This window comes from Gigantopelta aegis, chromosome 10 (assembly GCF_016097555.1).
Source record: "Gigantopelta aegis isolate Gae_Host chromosome 10, Gae_host_genome, whole genome shotgun sequence".
Taxonomy (NCBI): domain Eukaryota; kingdom Metazoa; phylum Mollusca; class Gastropoda; order Neomphalida; family Peltospiridae; genus Gigantopelta; species Gigantopelta aegis.
In genome coordinates this window covers 83,574,214-83,596,042 of record NC_054708.1, presented here as the reverse complement: position 1 = coordinate 83,596,042, position 21,829 = coordinate 83,574,214, and the positions used below count along the sequence as shown (strand labels likewise).

At 36.5% G+C, this 21,829-nt stretch overlaps 1 protein-coding gene across 1 annotated transcript in view; it reads right to left on the bottom strand.

Annotated features, from left to right (window-relative positions):
- LOC121383864 overlaps positions 1–21,829 on the bottom strand; it is a 64,655-nt gene that overhangs the window by 27,858 nt on the left and 14,968 nt on the right. The window contains exons 2-10 of the mRNA XM_041513961.1: positions 19,286–19,381; positions 10,964–11,162; positions 10,041–10,139; positions 9,058–9,187; positions 8,749–8,876; positions 7,058–7,237; positions 3,455–3,631; positions 2,871–3,122; positions 828–1,034 (exon numbers count right to left, since the gene is read on the bottom strand). Coding sequence (XP_041369895.1) covers positions 828–1,034; positions 2,871–3,122; positions 3,455–3,631; positions 7,058–7,237; positions 8,749–8,876; positions 9,058–9,187; positions 10,041–10,139; positions 10,964–11,162; positions 19,286–19,381 — 1,468 coding nt within the window. The remainder of the gene's footprint in view (positions 1–827; positions 1,035–2,870; positions 3,123–3,454; positions 3,632–7,057; positions 7,238–8,748; positions 8,877–9,057; positions 9,188–10,040; positions 10,140–10,963; positions 11,163–19,285; positions 19,382–21,829) is intronic.

Below are 21,829 nucleotides of genomic sequence, written 5' to 3'. Positions count from 1 at the left end.
ATGTTTGACATCCAATAGCCGATTATTAATAAATTAATGTGCTCTAGTGGTGTCGTTTAACAAACCAAACTAACTTTAGCTTTATATTGGCCTGAAATCAAAGATCAGACATATCCCAAACTGATATTCAACTGTATGGTCCATACTATCCTGTCATTAAGGAGCCATTTCACCACGTGACATGTCCTGAACGTGTGTTAAACGAGGTTATTCAAGTCGTTTCATCGTGTAATTAATATTTAAAAAATAACCAAACATAAACACCAGTTGTGACACAAGAATACCTAGATGTACATTTGGTGAAACACCATTACATTACAGAACACAAGAATACCTAGATGTACATTTGGTGAAACACCATTACATTACAGAACACAAGAATACCTAGATGTACATTTGGTGAAACACCATTACATTACAGAACACAAGAATACCTAGATGTACATTTGGTGAAACACCATTACATTACAGAACACAAAAAAACAAACAATACAGTTCTCCCTTTATGGCAATTCTTCAAGTACATTTACCGGCCTAGGGTTGTGTCGTGGTTAAATCATCCGACATAAGGCTGGTAGGTATTAGGTTCGCAGCCCGGTACCGGCTCCCACCCAGAGCGAGTTTTAACGACTACACCCTCTTCTCTCTCACCAACAACTAACCCACTGTCCTGGACAGATAGCAGAGGTGTGTGCCCCGGACAGCGTGCTTGAACCTTAATTGGATATATGATATCAATTAATTTGTAAAGGCGAGATATAAGCACGAAAAGTTGAAATATAAATAAAGTACATTTGTCTATATCTATAGAACAACACATGGCTTACTTATGCAGTGTGGCCTAATTTCGCCTCCCAGGTCCCAGTATGTGACTGGAGGGATGGAGTTGTCCTTCTCACAGACGATTGTGTTAGTTCCGTTCAGTGGAAGTCCAGCCTTGCAGGAAACAGAGCACTGTGATCCGTATCTGTATCCGTGAGTGCAGTCGAAGTGCAGATTGCTGTCACCAAAATCAGGATAGTCACATGTCAAAGCTGTAAATATATTTCAGTAGCTGTTAATAAATGCGCATTTGGAATCGCCGTTGACACTCCGCCGCTCAATGCAGATCAATACAAATAACCCATAAAATTAAATTTTTGTTACATTCATTACAACGTAATGTCATCCCATTGGTCTAGACGTAGCAACTTGAGTTTGTTCATATTTAGATGAACGTAAGAAGTACGTCGTCAGGGAACGTCATATCTTTTGACGTCATTTTATATGGGCAAGTTGAATTGTTGAGCGTTATTGTTTATGGACCAAAAGTAATTAAAAATAAAGTATGAAGTTTTAGTGTTATTATTAGCATGTTTGATTCAAATTTAATTATAAGTATTGTTTGTTATTTCTTTTACGTTCATCTGGGTATGAAAACAAAACAAAAACATCCGCATACTTATGTGAGAACGGCTTTGCCGATTCAGATAGTGTGTGGATGATTTTTTTTCTTTTTTCATACCCCGATGAAGGTAAATGAAATAACAGACAAGCCTTAAACAATTAAATTTCCGTTACATTCATTACAACATAACGTCATCCCATTGGTCCAGACGTAGCAACGGGAGTTTGTTCAATTCTCCATGAACATAAAAATTACGTCGTTAGGGAACGTCATATCTAATGACGTCATTTTATATGGGCAAGTTGTCTTATTGAACGTTATTGTTTATGAACCAAAAGTAATTCAAGATAAAGTATGAAGTTTTAGTGTTATTATTAGCAAGTATGATTCAAATTTAATTATAAGAATGATCTGTTATTTCTTTTACGTTCATCTGGGTGTGAACAAAACAAAATCATCCGCATACTTATTTGAGAACGGCTTTGCCGATTCACACAGTTTGCGGATGCTTTTTTTTTTTGGTTCATACCCCGATGAACGTAAAAGAAATAACAGATAATCCTTAATTGGACCGAGACACACCAAATATGCGTGCAAGAAGTCGTGGGGAATTGACGTCATATAATAATGACGCCATACATTCTACAGTGTAGTGGGACACTGGGAAGTTCATTCTCGCGTTAAGAACATATCGATGTGTCGCTTCCTTGTTGCATTGTTATATAAAAGAAATTAGTCATTTTCCACTTCACACAACGCCGCCATTTTACAACCGTACTGACCCGTAAGCGTGCTGCTCAGTCCACATACATATGTGAATTGAGACCAAAATGGATTGACACGGTTTCTTACCCGTATTTGGTGTGTCCTATACGGATCAAAACGCATTGAAGTTCGGTGTGTCAACGGTATTAGTTTAACACCCAACAGTGCATTTTTCGTGCTGGGTGCCATTAAACGTTCATTCATTCATTCATTCATTCTGAAATATCTGATGCTGACGCCCACTTTTTTTATTCCCCAGCCTGTGTTATGTCAGAGTTATAATGAAATCGATTTGTTTTCACCTTATATGAGAATCAACCAGAAGGTGAAACAAATGATAAAATGAAGTTCAGTTGTCAAATAAAGACCGGCGAGGCGAGTAACCGTTTCCTCTAACAGTGGAACGAATCTGGAAGAGATCAATGGCTTATCTTCGTCACAATGTGTATTTTTGTAGTATCGCATTTCTTCCGGTTCTCTATTATCAGGAAAGGACATGTTGTTGTGTATAGTAGGTAGATACTTACTGGTAGGGTTTTGTGTTATTAAATGTGTGACTGCAAAACAAATTTGAAAACTTTCACTATCATTACAAAGGTACTGATGGATCTGTGAATGTTAATTGTAGTTAAATACTTACTGATGACATCAACAGAAACTATATAGTAAGCTATGCGTTTTGATGTGTATGTGATGTGTATTCTAGTTAAATACTCACTGACGACATTCACTGCAAATGCACAGTGAGCTGTGTTTCCTGAAGGGTCTGTGGCGGTGTATTTTATCGTGCTGCTTCCTTCGCTGAAAGTCTGGTTAGGTCGGAGTCCATCAACCTGCTGCACTGTCACCGTTCCAGAGTTGTCTGTCGCTGTTGGTGGATTCCATGTAACAACGGCCGTTGTTTTACCCCTGTCTGCGTAGGCTTGGATAGACGCTGATGGACAGTTATTGAATTCGGGTCTTAGAGTATCTGAAATTACATAATAAATAACTAACTAAATTTTGTGCTTGTAAATTTGAAATCATTGGAATTTGTGAAAACAAAACAACTTTAAATATTATAAAATAAATTATTAATTTAATTTTTCTTCATTTGCATTAATATAAACCAACAAACGTTTTAAAATGATAAAGTTATCATAGTTATCATGGGTGAATACAGTGGGAGGGGTGTATCTCTTTTTTGATACAATTGATAGCCGTTTGTATTTATTTGACTAAAATTGTAAATCATCAAGTAAGCAACATCCATGTCTTTGCGCACTTTACTTTTCAAATTCCTGTATCTGCCCTTTTTTGTACCTGTACATTCTGGAAGGGGTAGCATCCAGTTCTGGTTAACTTCGCAGACAGTTAGCATTGGTGAACGGGTGAATCCGGGCTTACAGCTCAGCACACATCGGCTGTTGTAGTTGTTTCCATCCGAGCACTGGTAGTCCTTTCCATTGTCTGGTATCGACAGAAGTGGACATTGTTTGGCTGAAATTATACTGAAATATATTAGTAGCATCTGACTGAGTTATGTTGAAATGAAGAGAAAGGTACGCTTGTTTGGCTGAAATTATACTTAAATATATTTGTAGCATCTGACTGAGTTACGATGAAATGAAGAGAAGGATACGCTTGTTTGGCTGAACAAATACGTATATACTAGTAGCATCTGACTGAGTTACGTTGAAATGAAGAGAAGGATACGCTTGTTTGGCTGAACTAATACTTAAATATACTAGAGTCCTGTTCAATTGTTTAGAGCCTAAGTGTTTTGCAAATGTTACATTTAATTCCTATTCAATCCTTGTTTTCTTTACATTTGCATGAAAACAAACCCAAACCTCGACAGGTTTTATATACAAGTCATCATCTAATTTTCGCGAAGTTGACTTATTACTATTTTATAAAAATCTCTGTATGTTTTGAATGCTGGTTCTCTCTCTTATAAATAACTAAGGCTATTTGCATAACAAAATGTTAGGATACGAGGCTACGAGAAGGCCATTATAGCTTGTTTCAGTGAATCAAGGTTGTAGATGTTTTGTAATGTAAAATGTGTACCAGCTTTGTCTAACCTTTTCTTTAAACATATACATATCCATGTACATGCAGTATATTGAATGAATTTTGCCAATACATTATTAATTTGAATTTTATTTTATAAATTATATATTTACATACCTTACCTAACCTAACACAACTGGGGTGTAGTAACAAACAAGAATCAGCTTATACAAGGTCGGGGTGTTACAGAGTCCACAGTGTTAGGTCTGGTAGGCCCTCCCCTTTCAACAATGTTTTTCTTTTAATTGGGATCCCTTGCTGTCAAATCTATAGTATGTATGGTGGTATTTATGAGGGGGTGTGTACTTTTGTAATGCGCAAGCTATTTTGTAAACCAAAAAGCTATTGTTAAAACTTTTTCGGAGGTTCCACCACTTGACCATCCCCTAGACACGGCCCTGAATGTCCAAAATACGACAACATTGCTTGTACATATCAAGTCCATGGTCAATAACATATTATTTTCGAAGTATAATCTATGTTTGCACGTATTGTTGTAGCATTGTGTAAACCACATGAAATACAAGTATAGAAGGGTATATAAGTTCACAGAAAATGTATTACTGGACATTCCATACATTATTGTTATTTGAGTAAAATATGGGTAAATCGAAAAGCATTTCAGTTGATGTAAAATCTTGTATTAAGAACGTTTTTCATTATTTTGAAGACGAATATCAGCGTGGTAGACCTAGATATACCGCTTACCGAACTGCCGAACGAGTTGCCGCTGCACTTAAAGTTTCGGTTTCAACAGTGAAAAGAAGTATTAAAAAATCTAAACGCTACCAATCCGAGCACAGAATGCACTGTTAAAGAACTGAACACTCATCGATTTTGTTTATAAAAATATTATTAGACGACGAGTATACTGATTTTACAGAGAGGCGAATTACCTACATTACATAAGATTAATTTGTCTTTGAGCTCTCTAAATGCGGAATCAACATATCGATATCAACATTACATAGAACACTTCACGACCTCGGTTTTAAATGTCAACGTATTTCTACAATTGGCAAAGTGATTTTAGAGGACGCCAATATATCAAACAGGAGACTCCTATATCCATGAAGTATCCAGTTTACGAAAACAGGGGTATTTAATAGTATATCAAGATGAGACGTAGGTGAACGTTAACCGTACAACATCCCAGCACTGGACAGATATCCATCCGGGCACAAGTACCGCCAATCATCGGCCTAAATTAGACACTACTCATCGAGTTCCTAAACTCTGTTCGATGACTGGGAAGGGAAAACGTATTATCTGTCATGCTGGATGTAATAAATATGGATTGATAGATGGTTGCGACTTGGTATTTGAAACTAAAGAAAAAGCCCAGAAGGAGACTATCATGGTAAGATGAATCATGAAAACTTTATTAATTGGTTTGAAGAAGAACTTATGCCTTCTTTACCAGAGCCCTTTGCCATCGTCATGGAAAGAAATGATTGTTTTATTTAACGACGCACTCAACACATTTTATTTACGGTTATATGGCGTCAGACATATGATTAAGGACCACACATATATTGAGAGAGGAAACCCGTTGTCGCCGGTTCATGGGCTACTCCCTTTTTCGATTAGCAGACAGGGTAGTACATAAAACGGCCTTTGATATACCAGTCGTGGTGCACTAGCTGGACCGAGAAATAGACCAATGGACCCACCGACGGGGATCGATCCCAGACCGACCACGTATCAAACGAGCGCTTTACCACTTGGCTACGTCCTGCCCCAAAATGTTATATCAATGCAAATGATTATAATTTGATGATAAGTATATTCATTCTATGACCTGACTTGACTCATTTATTTATCGTGAAGAAATATCTTCCACCTGTGTGTACTGTCAGTGTACTTTGACGGTACGCCACATTTTGGTGGGGTGTAAGCATCTGGCAGAAATTAGAAAAGATCTATTTTGTCAACGAAATGTGATGGAATCCTTTCGATTTTATCCAGAACTTTTATTATAATTTTTACGTGATACTGACTTTTATTCTAAAAATATTTTTATCTATCTGTGATATTATGAAATTTTCGCAGTTCTTTACACTGTGTTTTAATTTAACTGTTGAATTTTTATATTGATGTTGATCATCACATTGTTTGTTTCCATTTACCACAGTTCGACTGACGCCCAATAGCCGATGCGTTTTTCGTGCTGGGGTGTCGTTAAACATCCATTCATTCATTCTATGACGTGATATTTAGTTTTATATTTATTCTTTGACGTCATATTTAGTGTTGTTTTATTATCCTAATACGATGTTTTATGGTCATCTCAACCATGTGTTATAACGAATAAATCAACTGAACCCAGCAGCAACTGCTCATATATAGTACAAAAATAATTATATTACTTTTGTGAGATATTTCTTTAATTCATTGCTGTCATGACACACCATTAATACAGTAATCTGTGTCAGGACGCACATATACTACTTTATATGTATTATCTTTTAATTAAAGCACATATACTACTTTCATATATATTATCTTTAATTAAAGAAAGCACATATACTACTTTCATATATATAGATGTTTGGCGGATGGCGGATAGTGAAGGTGGCGCTAAATAGAGGGAATTAACCAAGAAAACAAACGGTACTTGGAAGAAAGTTGGCGATACGAGAGGTTGGCGTTAAATCGGGGGGCGGTAAATCGAGGTTATACTGTGTGTGTATATATATATATATATATCTATTCTGTTTTAATTACAATAAGATTTATGTCAGTATTGTAATGTACTTTATTATTATGTGAATGTAAGATCAGATGAAAATGGATACATAACTTATAAGTTATTTAATATAGTTTTGGATATAACAGCATGCTACTTACGTTGACAACTGGCCAGACTGACGTCATAGTTTTCGTTACTCTGACAAGTGGCAACAGTGTAACCTGAAGGTTGGTATCCCGTATCACACGACAGACGACATGTGTCACCATAGATGACGTCATATCTCCCACAATTGATCTGGCCATTGTTTGGTTGATAGGGCCATGGACATGATCTAACTACAACAGAGGACATTCAATACTATTACTATTAGTTATAAATGTACATGACAAAAGATTTACTATAAAGAAATAACAACTCACATCTACATAAAGCAGAGTGCAGGGAGGTTTTGACTAGATCCGCATTGCTATCATGTCCTTTGTCCACGGCTGGACTGTCGCTCACAAGGGCGATATATTCTTCCTAATCCGCCTGCGGGAAGCCACTACTCACATGATGAACTCGACCTGCAAAAGACAGAACTAACTATCTCTCTCTCTCTCTCTCTCTCTCTCTCTCTCTCTCTCTCTCTCTCTCTCTCTCTCTCTCTCTCTCTCTCTGTGTGTGTGTGTGTGTGTGCGTGCGTGTGTCTCTGTCTACTTTTCTGACTGTGTGTCTGTCTTTCTCCTCTCTCACTCTCTCGTTGCGTGTGTGTATCTCTGTCTGTCTTTCCCTCTTTGTGTATGTGTCTGTTTGTCTGTCTGTCTGTCTGTCTGTCTCTCTCTCTCTCTCTCTCTCTCTCTCTCTCTCTCTCTCTCTCTCTCTCTCTCTCTCTCTCTCTCTCTCTCTCTCTCTCTCTCTCTCTCTCTCCACCATAGGCCTTCTCTGACGACTTGATGGAGAAATGACAAAGTGAATTGAAAGTTTACTGCCACATTTATATAACAAGTAATTCAACAGAATTTATAATAACTACTTGAGGAGAAAATAAGTGTCATTTTGGAAAATTGCTTATTTGCCATATGTATATAAGAAGTGGGTTTCTTTTATTATCCCACTGCTCGAAATAGCGGCCTGCAAAAAGCAGATCATGTTTTAAACCTAGCAGGTGAAATAGACATTTTGGTCGTGATTCTCTTATATTTTAATTTTATACTACTGTGAAATATACAGTGAAACCCCGCTATTAAGATCACCCACGGGACTTAATAAATAGGGTCTTATTAGCGGGGTGGTCTTACTAGTGTGTTACTATCTTTTTAAGTATCTCAGAGTTCCTTCCTTTTCACAGTCTGACCCAAACTCTTCACTCAACCCGTGCTGTTTTATTTCCAGCAGGCCATATGTTTTCTTAGTAAGATATAATTCTTTGGCTTGCTATTTTCAAACAAAAGGCCATGTTTCACTTCAGATTTCAAACCTTGTCCTTTCCTTCCCCCCCCCCCCCCCCCCCCGCCCTCCCCACATGTGTTTCATTTCAACTCCTATCATTCAATTGCTTTCGCTGTCCTTCCCCACACTCCAGTCCCTCTCTCTCCAACAGCGACATGTGCTTGCCTCTTGTGGTTATCTGTGCCAAACACCTGCTATTTCCCATCAGCTTTAGCTGTGGGCTTAATCTCGCCACTTTGGAGAGTGTTCAGTAGGTGCACCTAAGATGTTCATGATTTAAAAACAAAACAAACAAGCTAAATTTAGCTAATTGCATACAACAGCTAAACGTGTTCTCTATTGTTTAATGTACATGATTTGATTAAATGTTGTTTTTAAGCGATAATATATTGGAAAAAGAATTACGAATGCATACCTTTAACTTCAAAGGAGAATGAACATGTCTTTGTGAATGCCTTTTGGTCAACAAGTTCATAGACTATTGTATAATGACTGACACTAAAGTCGTTTCCAGAACTTCCCGATGTTGATGCAAGACTGAGGCTGAAAGGTATAAGATTCAAACAAGTGGCCAATATTAAACGAAATGTAAATAAATAACTGTCATATATATTTAATATATACATATAATTTTGTATTCATTCGTTTCTTTCCAAAGAGAGAACGTCAAGCAATTAACATTAGTGCGTTATTTATTATTTCTAGATATATATAGTAGTCTCACGTTGGTTCTCCGGCACTTCCGCTTTCATAAGTCGGTGTTGTCCACGTGACAATAGCAGCCCTTTTTCCCTTGGGAGTGTAGATGACAGATTCAGGACCTGCACATTTTGTAAACTTGGGAGGCTTATATTCTGTAATGAAAATATAGAGATAATTATGAGTGTCTGTCAAATAATTGTGTAGGACAGTAGCGAGACAGACGGGAACGAGGGTTGTAGAACTAGATACTGAACCTGACGACAAAGCAAAGGGTTTTATATTATTTTCCAATATGCATTTGGTCAAACTGTTCATAAAACTCTTGAAGCCAGTACAATGCAACTCTTCTGATTGGCCTATCGACCACCATTTTTCGCAGCCTTCAGGTCTTCATAATCGTGAAATTGGGTACCAGACAGACAGACTTAGAAACAATCTTAACAACAATATAGAGGCTGTGGCGTAGCCAGGGGGCACGGAGGCCATGCCTCAATCACACAATCAAACCTTTTCAAAAACTATTAAATTTTACAAAATCAGACATACATACAGTGTGTGTTGCCCCCTCCCCAAAATAAAATCCTGTCTACACCAGTGTATAAAGGCCACTCATTAAGGAGTAATGAGATACTATAATTCTACTTCAATAGTAAAACACACTGGCATGTCATACGTAATAATAAAGAATCTAAGAATATATTTAAATTGTTAAATTAAGATATACTGAGCATATAAAAACATTTGAAACATTAAAAGGTTTTAAGAAAGACAAACGAGACTCGCTGAAGAACACATAAAATTTCTCTTCTTCGGACATCAATTTAAAAATTAGCCGATATCGAAGGTTTTCAATTAAATGATGGTTTTTCTTACACATACATTGTAAGGCAAATTCGTTCGTCAATTGAGAAACGTTTGTATCTGCCGGATTCTTAGTCTTAAAGGTGCAACATCGCATCTGAACTTAAAAAAATCACTTCAAAAGAGACAAAATTATAAACTTACCATTTCCGCCACCACCGCCACCACCGCCACCGCAAAACATAAGACATGCAACAACGCCAGCCACAAACCAAAAAAATCGCTTTTGTCGGTAGTCATAATCTGTAAATAACAAAAAAGATGACCAAGCTATAAAGAATCATTGGTTACTGGATGTCAAACATTTGATTTTTCTGTATTTTGTTTGACAGTGAAATCTGCTCAGTTCACTTAAATGCTGGTCTTAGACAAATGTATTTTTCACTTAGGCAGTCATGTTCTGCCCCTCCCCCCCCCCACCCACACACACACCTCAGCCCCACACACCCTGCCTTAAAATGTACTCTTAAGAACATATTCATAAACAGGCTCTGCGGAAGCAATTGAACAGACAAGATTGGAGTTGATTCATTGAGGCCGAGTGCTTCACGCACTCTAGTTTTTAGGGAGTGGATTTGGCAAATTTTGAAAACTAGATATCCTGAAATTCAATTTCCTGCATTCTACAAGTAAAATTCACAACGAAAGAATGATGGAAATGCAAGGTGAAACGTTTTTGGCCATCATTATTTTGTTCTAATGTATCCATCATTTGGATCGAATGAGTAGATTTGCTCTAACATTAGGTGTGTGGAGGGAAAACGCGTTTGAATGTGACCTAGATTGACAAAAAGGCTTAGACGAAATATAAGAAAAAGTGTGACCACCTAAAAAAAGGAAGATCTATTCTTAATCCTTAAATAATAAAAAAATATTCTAGAGACCGTATATTTAATAATCTATTCTAAATACTTAAATAGCGAAAATATATGCTCGAGACCTCAACTTTAATTATCTATTCTAAATGCTTAAATAGTAAAATTCTAAAGACTGCAGATCTATTTTAAATGCATCAATATATTTAATATATTTACTCACGACTCCAGTCTAATGCAAGTCGTACATACCATGCTGACATTGAGACGTGACCCAGGACCCTCGTACACAGGTAAAACAGGCGTTGTCTACGACACACTCGGAATACTCGGACAGCAGATACCCATCAGACTGAGTCAGGGACATCCCTGGAGTCTCAGAAGGATGTCGACATATAGCAGGTCCTTTGTCTACAGGGACAGCACAATTGTCCACGTTTAGGTTAACATCCTGAAACACGCATTATTCAAATAAATAGTTCTCACAAAGAAAACCAAACGAGTATGTGGTTAATGCCAAAATAACACATTTTTAAGTAAGCTAAAATCTGAACTTCGTTTTAGATACATTTATTCTGAAGAATACGCCAAATTATGGTGGAGTGCAATCATCTCATCGAAACCAGAAAATATATATTAAGATATGGCGTCATTCTGAACTTTTTGTTGCAATTTCTTCGTGATACAGAATTTTATTCTAAATTTTATTTCGTCCTATCGGTGATATTTGTATTGTTTGCAGTTCTTTACTCTGTGTTTTAATTTATCTTACGGGGCGGGATTTAGCTCAGTCAGTTGAGTGCTCGCTTGAGGTGCTTGAGTCGCAGAAACGGACCACTTCGGCGGATCCATTCAACTGATTGGGTTTTTTCTCGTTCCAACCAGTGCACCACAACTTGTCTAAGGCCGTGGTATGTACTTTCCTGTCTGTGGGTAAGTGCATATAAAAGAGTTTTCGCTGCATTAAAGGTAGAGGAAACTCAAACAAGAGCTTTATGTGTTGGAAAGATGCATACCCGGACCACCAACACATACTGACACTTTAACAAATGAAAAACGTGTAATTTTAGAGTTAATAAAAAAAACCCTATTATTCCTGCTAACTGGGGGCAGCCATTTTGTTTCGTTTTTGTGACGTCCGGTGGTATAGCTTGAGGCGAAGTGACGTCAGCTCCGTCCATCTACTGTATACACAATGTAAACAAACGCTCTAATTTACGACAAGGCGCTTCGCTTTCATCAACCTGACTTGTAAAACAACATAAATGACTTGATAGTATAATAAACTATTTAACTAAATATATTTCAATTTGCATCAATAGAACGAAATGAAGTTATAGTATTTTTTTTTTTTTTTTAAATTGCCTAGTATTGGTAGGGTTCCCTCGAGCAAAAACGGCCACTCACGATACCCAAGTGATACTTTTCTTTTCTTTGGGACGACGTAATTGGTCAGTTTTGTGATTTTAGATGGGAAAGTCTACTTAAGCAAGGGTTTTACAGAATTACTTACAGTAATAACGCAGGGCGGCTGGTAATGTACATTACGAATAGAGGGGTATCCGTGCGGTTATAACACAATACCCTGTGCTCTTAATGAAAGAGGCATGTCTTTTAGTGTGTCTAGACACAGTGTCTGGGGACCGTCTAAATATACACCTGCCAATCAGGAACCACAGGTACAGGCCACGGAAAGAAAATACCAATTAACCAAGAAAACACTCCGATTATTATTTCAGTACATGGGTTAATTTATGTACTAAACATATTACAGTTATTTCAACACTTTGACAATGGTGGTTTATTTTGTATTGAAAAATAATATTTAATTGTTACTGGCTTACTGGGATGGCTATTACAGAACACTGCGATGCATCCGCAAAAATCATGTATGTTTTGTTTCTTCAGTTCGAAGACTAATTCCTGACGTGACACGTTAAGTATTACGTAACCACCAGCTCGCCAAAGGGCGTATTCACTAGGATGGTACAAAATGGCTGTCCCCGTTATATATAATAGCCGTCACATTTAACCGTTTTATTAATTAACTATAACATTCTGTTTGTTGATATTAAGCAATAATGTGCATTATATATCGTTGAATATGCATACCAGGCCAAATGCTTAATTGTCCCCTCCTATAACAAACATGTAGCGGATTTTTTCTCACTAAGACATGCTAAAATTACCAAATGTCCAATAGCCGATGATTAATAAATCAATGTTCTCTAGTGGTAGTGTTAAACAAAACAAACTTGAACTTTAATTTAACTCTTGAATTTTTATACTGAAGTTGTTCATGACTTCCTTGTGCACGTGCAATCTAACCTAGCTCCTATTTTGGACCCATCTTTTCACTTACAAGAGAAATTATTTATTAGGGTAATTATTTTTGAAACAAATTACATTAAATATACAGAGGATTCGCCACGAGTATTTTCTAATATGGAAACCTCAGTCATATATTCCCAGTGTATGTTTGACATCCAGTAGCTGATAATTAATAAATCAATGTGCTCTAGTGATGTCGTTAAACAAACCAAACTTTAATTTTAAATTATTTGCATACGTATATATAGAATATTACACGAGTTTTCGCTAGATATCATTTTTACGAAACGAGTGAACTTCCCAAGGTATCTGACCGAACGAAAGTGAGGTCAGATACCATGGGAAGTTCACGAGTTTCGTAAAAATGATGTCTAGCGAAATCGAGTGTGGTATTTTATTTATTACCTACCTTCAAACAATTGAATATTTGTCATAAAAAATAGAAATTCCTGCATTTCGAATATGTAAACATTTTACACTGTGGCGGAATGATATCACAAGACTGTGAACTACGGTATGTCCCAAAGGTCGCCGCTTAACAAAATAGTTTGTTCTACTTCCGGGTTTTAAAAAAAATCCATATTTCGTCCCCAAACCAGTTCGCTACCTGTCTGGTCGTCCCAGTTTTACATATATACATGTATATTTTTATTACAGAAAAAAATGAATGAAATATATAGTAAAAGTTGTGGAATGTTGACAATGTAATTTTTCATGAATGAAAATAAAAGTCCCGGTAGACCTGCTGTCCAACCAATGAAAAGACGTACATCCGGTACGACACTCGTGGTGCGTACCGTATTTGTACGACACCGCTATACGTTCACCAGGTGGGTGATAAATGTGTATATAAACACAACACACTCGTGCAGAAGTATACCCTCAACTTGGCAAGCACGTACACACACACACACACACACACACACACACACACACACACACACACACATAAATTAATTCGACGGTACGTACTCGCATACGTACACATTTTCAAAATATAAAATTGTATTAATCTCCATGGTACTAACAGTTTACTTCAAGCTTTAAAAACAGACTCGTATTTTGCTCTTAACGATTTAGCCGAGTAAATATGACAGCCATTTTGAAAACAAGAAAAGAAATAAAGCTGAACACGCCTGCTTTTTGAAAGGAGTAACAACGGCGCATTTGGACCTGTGGGTTTCAGCAATATAGAATAATAGGTTTTGGCATGAGTCCTTTTGTTGACGCTATTATTTTTCTTGAAAAGAAAAAAATATCTACAAAAGGACGAGTGCAAGAAATATTTTCTAGTGCAATCGGTCTTACATAATTATAGTATAGTTATTAAAATATCAACTGCATTTGATTTTTGTACCATTATGTCATTCCGTCTCTGAATTAATATATAAATTATATTTGTGTGCATATCGTATAATAGATTTCGTATTCAATGTAATAAAAACGTGATATTTTTCAGATAAGATACGTCCAGAATTTCATAACTTTGATGTAAAATAATCAGGTCACGGCTCTACGTTTATTGATAATTATGCAAAAGTACGACCGTGACACTTCATAACTGATGTATGCATTCATAGTTGTGATATGTTTACCACATGTAAACAGACAGACAAAATCTTTATTTACGTCTCACCTTGTGTACAGATTAAAGTAAAAACAACAGTTCAACAGTAATAGTACAGTATTGAAAGTATACAAGCCACACCTATGGAGTTATAAGATACTTTAAATCTATTAAAAGATTATCAGAAATATTTAAAAGTATTTTATTTACAAGAAGTAAAACTATATATATATATATATATATATATATATGTCTATATGTATAAAACATCTTTCACGACGTAATAAAATAAGATGGTAACATTTGGCTTTAATTTTACCAATATCCGGGTGGCTTAAAAGTAATGACATTCTTTTTCTTTATCTAAAAGGTTATTAAAGTTTACTACAGCAGCTACTGCCTTTTTAAAAAGATCTACTCCAATGTCATCTTAAAGAGGACAGTGAATAAGAACATGTTCTTCAGAGTCTATATAATTAACACAGTTAAAACAGGTTCTTTTGTGAATTTCCAAATTTTCATATCTACCCGTTTCTAACTTTAAAGGCGCGATACCACTACGAAACATTGATAACACACGTCGATATCACTCAGGCATAGGCGTAGTAACCTTAAAATTCAGTGGTAAAACCACGTTTAAAAGTTCTATAAGTACGGAGTTTATTTTCTCCATATTTTTCTAGTAGATGTGTCCCATTCCAAAACATTTGTTCACTTAATTTTGAAATCATCTAATGCTTTCCTTTCCGTTTCTGTTATTGAAATTGGATTATTAAAAATATACATTGTACTATTACAACCCAGAGCACTAAAAGTTCTGTAAAATCAAAAATGCCAGTTTTTACAATGCGAACCGGATGCATTGTTTGAACATACAAAAACTGTAAAATGTATGTAATGTGACGAGTTATGGCCATTGAATAAAAAAAAAAAAAAAAAGGTTTATTTAACGACGCATTCAACACCTTTTATTTACGGTTATATGGCGTCAGACATATGGTTAAGGACCACACAGAAATTGAGAGAGGAAACCCGCTGTCGCCATTTCATGGGTTACTCTTTTCGATTAGCAGCAAGGGATCTTTTATATGCACCATCCAACAGACAGGGTAGTTCATACCACGGCCTTTGATATACCAATCGTGGTGCACTGGCTGGAACGAGAAATAGCTCAATGGGCCCACCGACACGGATCAGTCCCAGACCGACCGCGCCTCGAGCGAGCGCTTTACCACTGGGCTACGTCCCACCCCGGTTATTGAATAGACGCACTGCTTCACGACACAGTCAGATATAGTCGTGTTGGATGTTACATGGAGCCAGATATGGACACAAACACAGTCAGATATAGTCGTGTTGGATGTTACATGGAGCCAGATATGGACACACACACAGTCAGATATAGTCGTGTTGGATGTTACATGGAGCCAGATATGGACACAAACACAGTCAGATATAGTCGTGTTGGATGTTACATGGAGCCAGATATGGACACACACACAGTCAGATATAGTCGTGTTGGATGTTACATGGAGCCAGATATGGACACACACACAGTCAGATATAGTCGTGTTAGATGTTACATGGAGCCAGATATGGACACACACACAGTCAGATATAGTCGTGTTAGATGTTACATGGAGCCAGATATGGACACACACACACACACACACACTCTCTCTCTCTCTCTCTCTCTCTCTCTCTCTCTCTCTCTCTCTCTCTCTCTCTCTCTCTCTCTCTCTCTCTCACACACACACACACACACAGTCACACACCAAACTAAACCAAAAACGTGTGGAGAAAAGGAAGGAATGAAATGTTTTATTTAACGACGTACTCAACACATTTTCTTTACGGTTATATGGCGTCAGACATATGGTTAAGGACCACACAGATATAGAGAGGAAACACAATGTCGCCACTCCATGGGCTACTCTTTTCGATTAGCAGCAAGGTATCTTTTATATGCACCATCCCACAGACAGCATAGTACATAACATGGCATTTGTAACACCAGTTGTTGTGTGGAGAAAAATACAGTACCATCAAAGTTTCCAACATTAGGTTGGGTTTTTTTTTAGAGCTAATGCAGGAACACTAATTATAAAACAACAGGAACATTTCAGACGACGTGTGCAAGCAATGCCATTTTGTAAAGACCAGTGATGTACCGTCATGATCGTAAAGTCGATAACATTCTTTATATTGATATCGCTAATATATATATTAATGGGCAAATAGTGTATTAAGTACTGTAAACTATGGAGTGGAAGCGTTTCAAGCAGTATTGTCAATTCATACTTATAGTTCCGCTATCTTCCAAAACGGATGTTTAGAAAGTCATTTAGCTTAATAGAAATTAGAGTTAGAAATCAAGAAAACTACAGAAAGTATATAATTTATACCTTGCTGTGTTTAGAGATTCAAAACGACGTTGACCTTCATACAAAGCCGTATGGTAAAAGGGATGACTTCAGCTTTCCAATAGTCGAGCAATATCCCGTCCACTCTAGCTTCTGAAGTCTACATTTAGCAATGTTTGAGATACCTTAGGACATGCTCATCATATGCCCATTTTAAAGACCGACATATCATTCTGGTTGAGAAGTTTGATCAGGCATATAAGATCCAAGGACTCCTAAAAGCCTTCACAATTCTTTTAATGGTAGACACCCAGAGGTCATTTAACGATATGACGCATCACTGACCAAAATAATACCTGGTGCAATACCCTATTTTAACATTGTGCATGCCTTTACAACCTGTATATTTCAACTCAAGACTGTGTCTGTAGGTTGTGCTCACGACAGATACATCCGATGGAGCAGAATATGCTCATATTTCGCTAACTCCAAATAGCATCACTGTTTTACAGCGATTCATGAGTGCATGCCACCAGAGCTGTATACGTTCCATTGAGCTCTATGCTGTGCTAGTCATACAAATATGGCATAACAGACTTGTAGTGATGAGGCTCTATATACGACAACCGTATAGAATATTTTAGAATTTTATATAAATGACCGCCGTGTATAAAGACTTCGCAAATGAGGGCCGGCTATTATTGCATGACAAAAATAACTGCGAATACGCTGAAATAAAATAATAAACAGTCGGAACATGAACTCACAATTTATTATTATTATTATTATTATTATTATGATCAGGCGCGTGTGCATGGAATTTAACAGGAGAGAGAGTCTAGACGGTTACAACGCTATAGTGCTTGGTTCGAAAACGGATAACATGTTTTCCAGCGTCACATATAACCAGCCAGTCCTTTTTCGTTAAACGTTTGCAAATTATTTTGACTGATTCGCAAAGTGGTAATTCGGTTTAATGTGCAGCGTAAAAAACAACAACAAAAAAAACACAAAAAAACCACACACAAAACAAAACAAAACAGTATAGGGCCTACTGTCGCATGTTTTGCCGTCCAAAGGTTGGCTTAATTATTACTTAACCCAGTTGAATCCAGTTCTACGTGCAGGGACAAGTTCAGCCTGCCGTTTGTGCAGACGTTAATTTTGCATTTTTATTGCCGCCTCCCCCTGCCCCCCCCCCCCCCCCCCCCTCATAAATCACCGCCCCCTCCACCCCAAAAAGGTAGTATAGTAGGCTAATAATAATAATAATAAAAATAATAATATATTATTAATAACTTATTTTCATTGATGTTTTCTTCTAATTACCCTACGTCGCAGAGGACAGTCAAGCGTTCTCGTTACACGAGCTTGGTAAATCGTTTTGACAATGCGATTATTCGGGGGATGCCCCTTCACGTGACTCAAAATAATACGTCACACCTCTGCTCTCCAAATAGCCGTTATTTTTCTCTGAATTATGAACCGTCGACATAATTCAATTATTTTTTTATGAAATATCAATAATAAGTGGAATATGCTGGTTATGCAGATGGTTCAGTAAAGTACTTTTAGGTACATATCAAATGTACATATTATCATATAATACGGTGTTTTGTTGGGTCAATAATTAGGTCAACCATCCGTGAGTGAGCGCCTTTAAGACATTACTCGTGTGCTCGTTCTATACAGAAATTTTGTTATTCCAAGCGCTTACAGAATAAATGAATAGTAGTTGTATGCATTTATATTGCAAACTACATGTAGTTAAAAAATTATTAAACGAGCTTTAACGAGTGACAATGAAAAATATTTTACGAGGGATGGTAGCGAGTGTAATATCCTATTTATTACACACAATCAATTTTAATTTATATCACTCAACTCGTTTCGTTGATTCTGTAAGGTTATTGTCCGCCAATCGATGACGACACAAAGTGTTAGTCCCACTTGGCGTTCAAGATATTTTTAACGATATGTGTAATAAATTTCGTTATAATTGTGTGGAAATATTATGTTATAGTAGCCAGTACTATTTTATGTAAAGACAACTGATATCCTGCTGCTCACTTAAAGGCGCAATATCGCCATCTAAAGTATAGCGTATTATATAATGGATAATATAGGCAGATGCCAGTTCCCGCTTGTATAATTCAAATAAGACTGCACATTCGTTAGTGACAAACGTATTTTACATATCAATGATTTAACCATAACAGCGATATTTGTACGCAGACCAATGCACACGTATTAAAATGCACTTGCTATAGTTCCATTACATTTTAATAAACACGAAAACAAAATGATACTTACATAATACTTAATCTGTGTTGGACTCAAACCTGTGTTTTCTGTCAGCTGCACGAACAGAAACATCCCAAGCAACAACATTTTGAAGTAGTCCATGACCTGAAATATCATGCAATATCTTAAAATCGTACAAATGGCTAATATGGAATGATACTCTTAAAGTGCGAATCAATGTGCATAAATATGAATTGATCAATGTTTTCAAGTAATTTATAAAGTGATCAAATTGTGAAAGAGAAACTTGAGAGATTTGAGAAATATCACGTTGTGTTATTTGGGCTTACCTGCCACAGGCAAGTATGTATAGATGTCTGAATATTTATATATTGTATGTACTGACTAGTACATACTTAGATACTATCACACGGTCTCAGAAGATAGAATCATTTTGTATGTATATATGTATGTATTAATATCTGAATATCTATATATTGTATGTATGTCGGGTTTTACTATTACATGTACATACATAGGTATTGTGTATGTATGTATTGATGTATATATTGATGTATGAATGTGTGTGTGTGTGTGTGTGTGTGTGTGTGTGTGTGTGTGTGTTACCACACTGTACAAAACTATACTACATGTTATGCAAATTAAATATATTCGCAAACCTACCTCAGGTGTCCTAAGAGCAACAGACCACTAACTTGATCTACCAGGGTTCCGCTATTTGAACGTCTAACCAGGAAGATATATCGTACACGCCTCAAGACAACAGCGAACTAAGTGGTTCTTTTTATTGCCAGTGAATACTGGTCTCAAATAACAGCCAGTATAGGCTGCCAAATGGCCAACTCGTGGCTGGCTAACCGTTCATTGGACAGACACTACCCGGAATATCGGAGCGTATATCACGGTCTAATTCGGTTGAATGTGTAGTATGGTTTTGTTTGTGCGTTTGCTGGGTTTTTTCGTTTTTTTGTCGTTTTTTTGTTTGTTTTTTTGTTTTTTTGTGGGGGAGGGTTTGGGTTGTTGTTTTGTTTTATATTGTTGTTGTTTTTATAGGTTTTTGGAGGGTTTTTCATTGTTTTTGTTGTTGAGTTTGTTTGGGGGGATTGGGGAGGGGAGCTTTGTGTCCATTTTTTGCTCCCCTCACCCTCAATGTTAAGAGAAATATTTTACAAGCAAAGATATAGACAGACAGACATACGGATAGACAGACGGAACTCGTAGATGGGACGTGACACTTTATATCCCTCTCTAGATTCGAGCCTAATGTATCGTCCATTGCCTTGTTTCGGTGAGAGACTTGTTTCGATGGTTGCGTCGTTTGTGCGCAACAGTGCGTACATTTGAAGATTTCTGACGTCGTTGACTTTTGCATAGGGAAAGTAAACAAATGTCGATCATATTCACAGAAATGTTCATAAAAACAAGGTTAAAACGAGCAAAGAAAGGAAGATTGAATTTAACCCACACATAACCATGGCACATTTCTTGATACCTTTTTATACAATTTTCAAAGACTGTAATCTGAAAGAAAACTTAATTTTAAAAACTAAATGTGTGTGTGTGTTATCAGCTGTAATGCTATCTAGTTGAAGTCACACGATTGTCACGGTTTCTGCTGGCAATACTCTCTATACAGACACTTGCTAAAAGTATATGGTCCTTATATATTTTAACATAAATATCTTTCTGGATGTCTGTTTATATATTTATTAAAGCTCAGAATGCAACTTATATGTTGTAAACAAACACTTTTACCATTACAACCATTCATTTGCTCAACGTATAACACGACTGCAAGACATCATTATTGTTATATTCGTTTTCTAAAAATGTTGTCTGTCAACATTGATTCTCGAAGATTCCATTTTGTAATTTGCCTTACAATATTTTAAAATTGAACAATATATATGTTTTGATAAAACACTGAAAAGTTTTGTATTCGATAGTTTTGGCTGTAAGCTATACCACTAAACGTTACACTCATCGAGACAGATAACGTCCACTTTAGTGCTCATTTGAAGCGTAGAAATACTAATAAAAAAGTATCTATTTGGATAACAACTGTTAGTTTATAAATATTGGTATATTTGAGCACAGAATGTTTTTGCTAACCGAAAATGGTACATTTATTTATTTAATACTAGTGGAAAGAAATAAGGAAACATGTGATATTTTGACCAAATATGGGTATTATGAAAATGTTCGTATCGCAATATGTGTCATAATATATTATTTACAGCAGCGTAAAATCTCTTTTAAGGAAGGCTTCAAACATAAATTAAGACATTCTTTTGAAATATTCAATAATCTTAGCCCGTTCCTTTTGGCAAGAATGTTTACCATTTTCTGCCATGATGCATTTAGACCACACTCGTAATGATAGATCGCTAACCTACGGTCAAAATCCACCATAACGATATTTCCGACTAACAGACACTTAAGGAAATGACCGAATGTATTGGTGCAGGCAGGGTGCAATGTTATATGTGTTATTTGCCTTTCCAATGCTAATATATCGGTATACCGGCAATACTGCGCACACCTAAAATTTAATCCATCACCAGGATAGTTAGGTATGTATAAAATATAGAG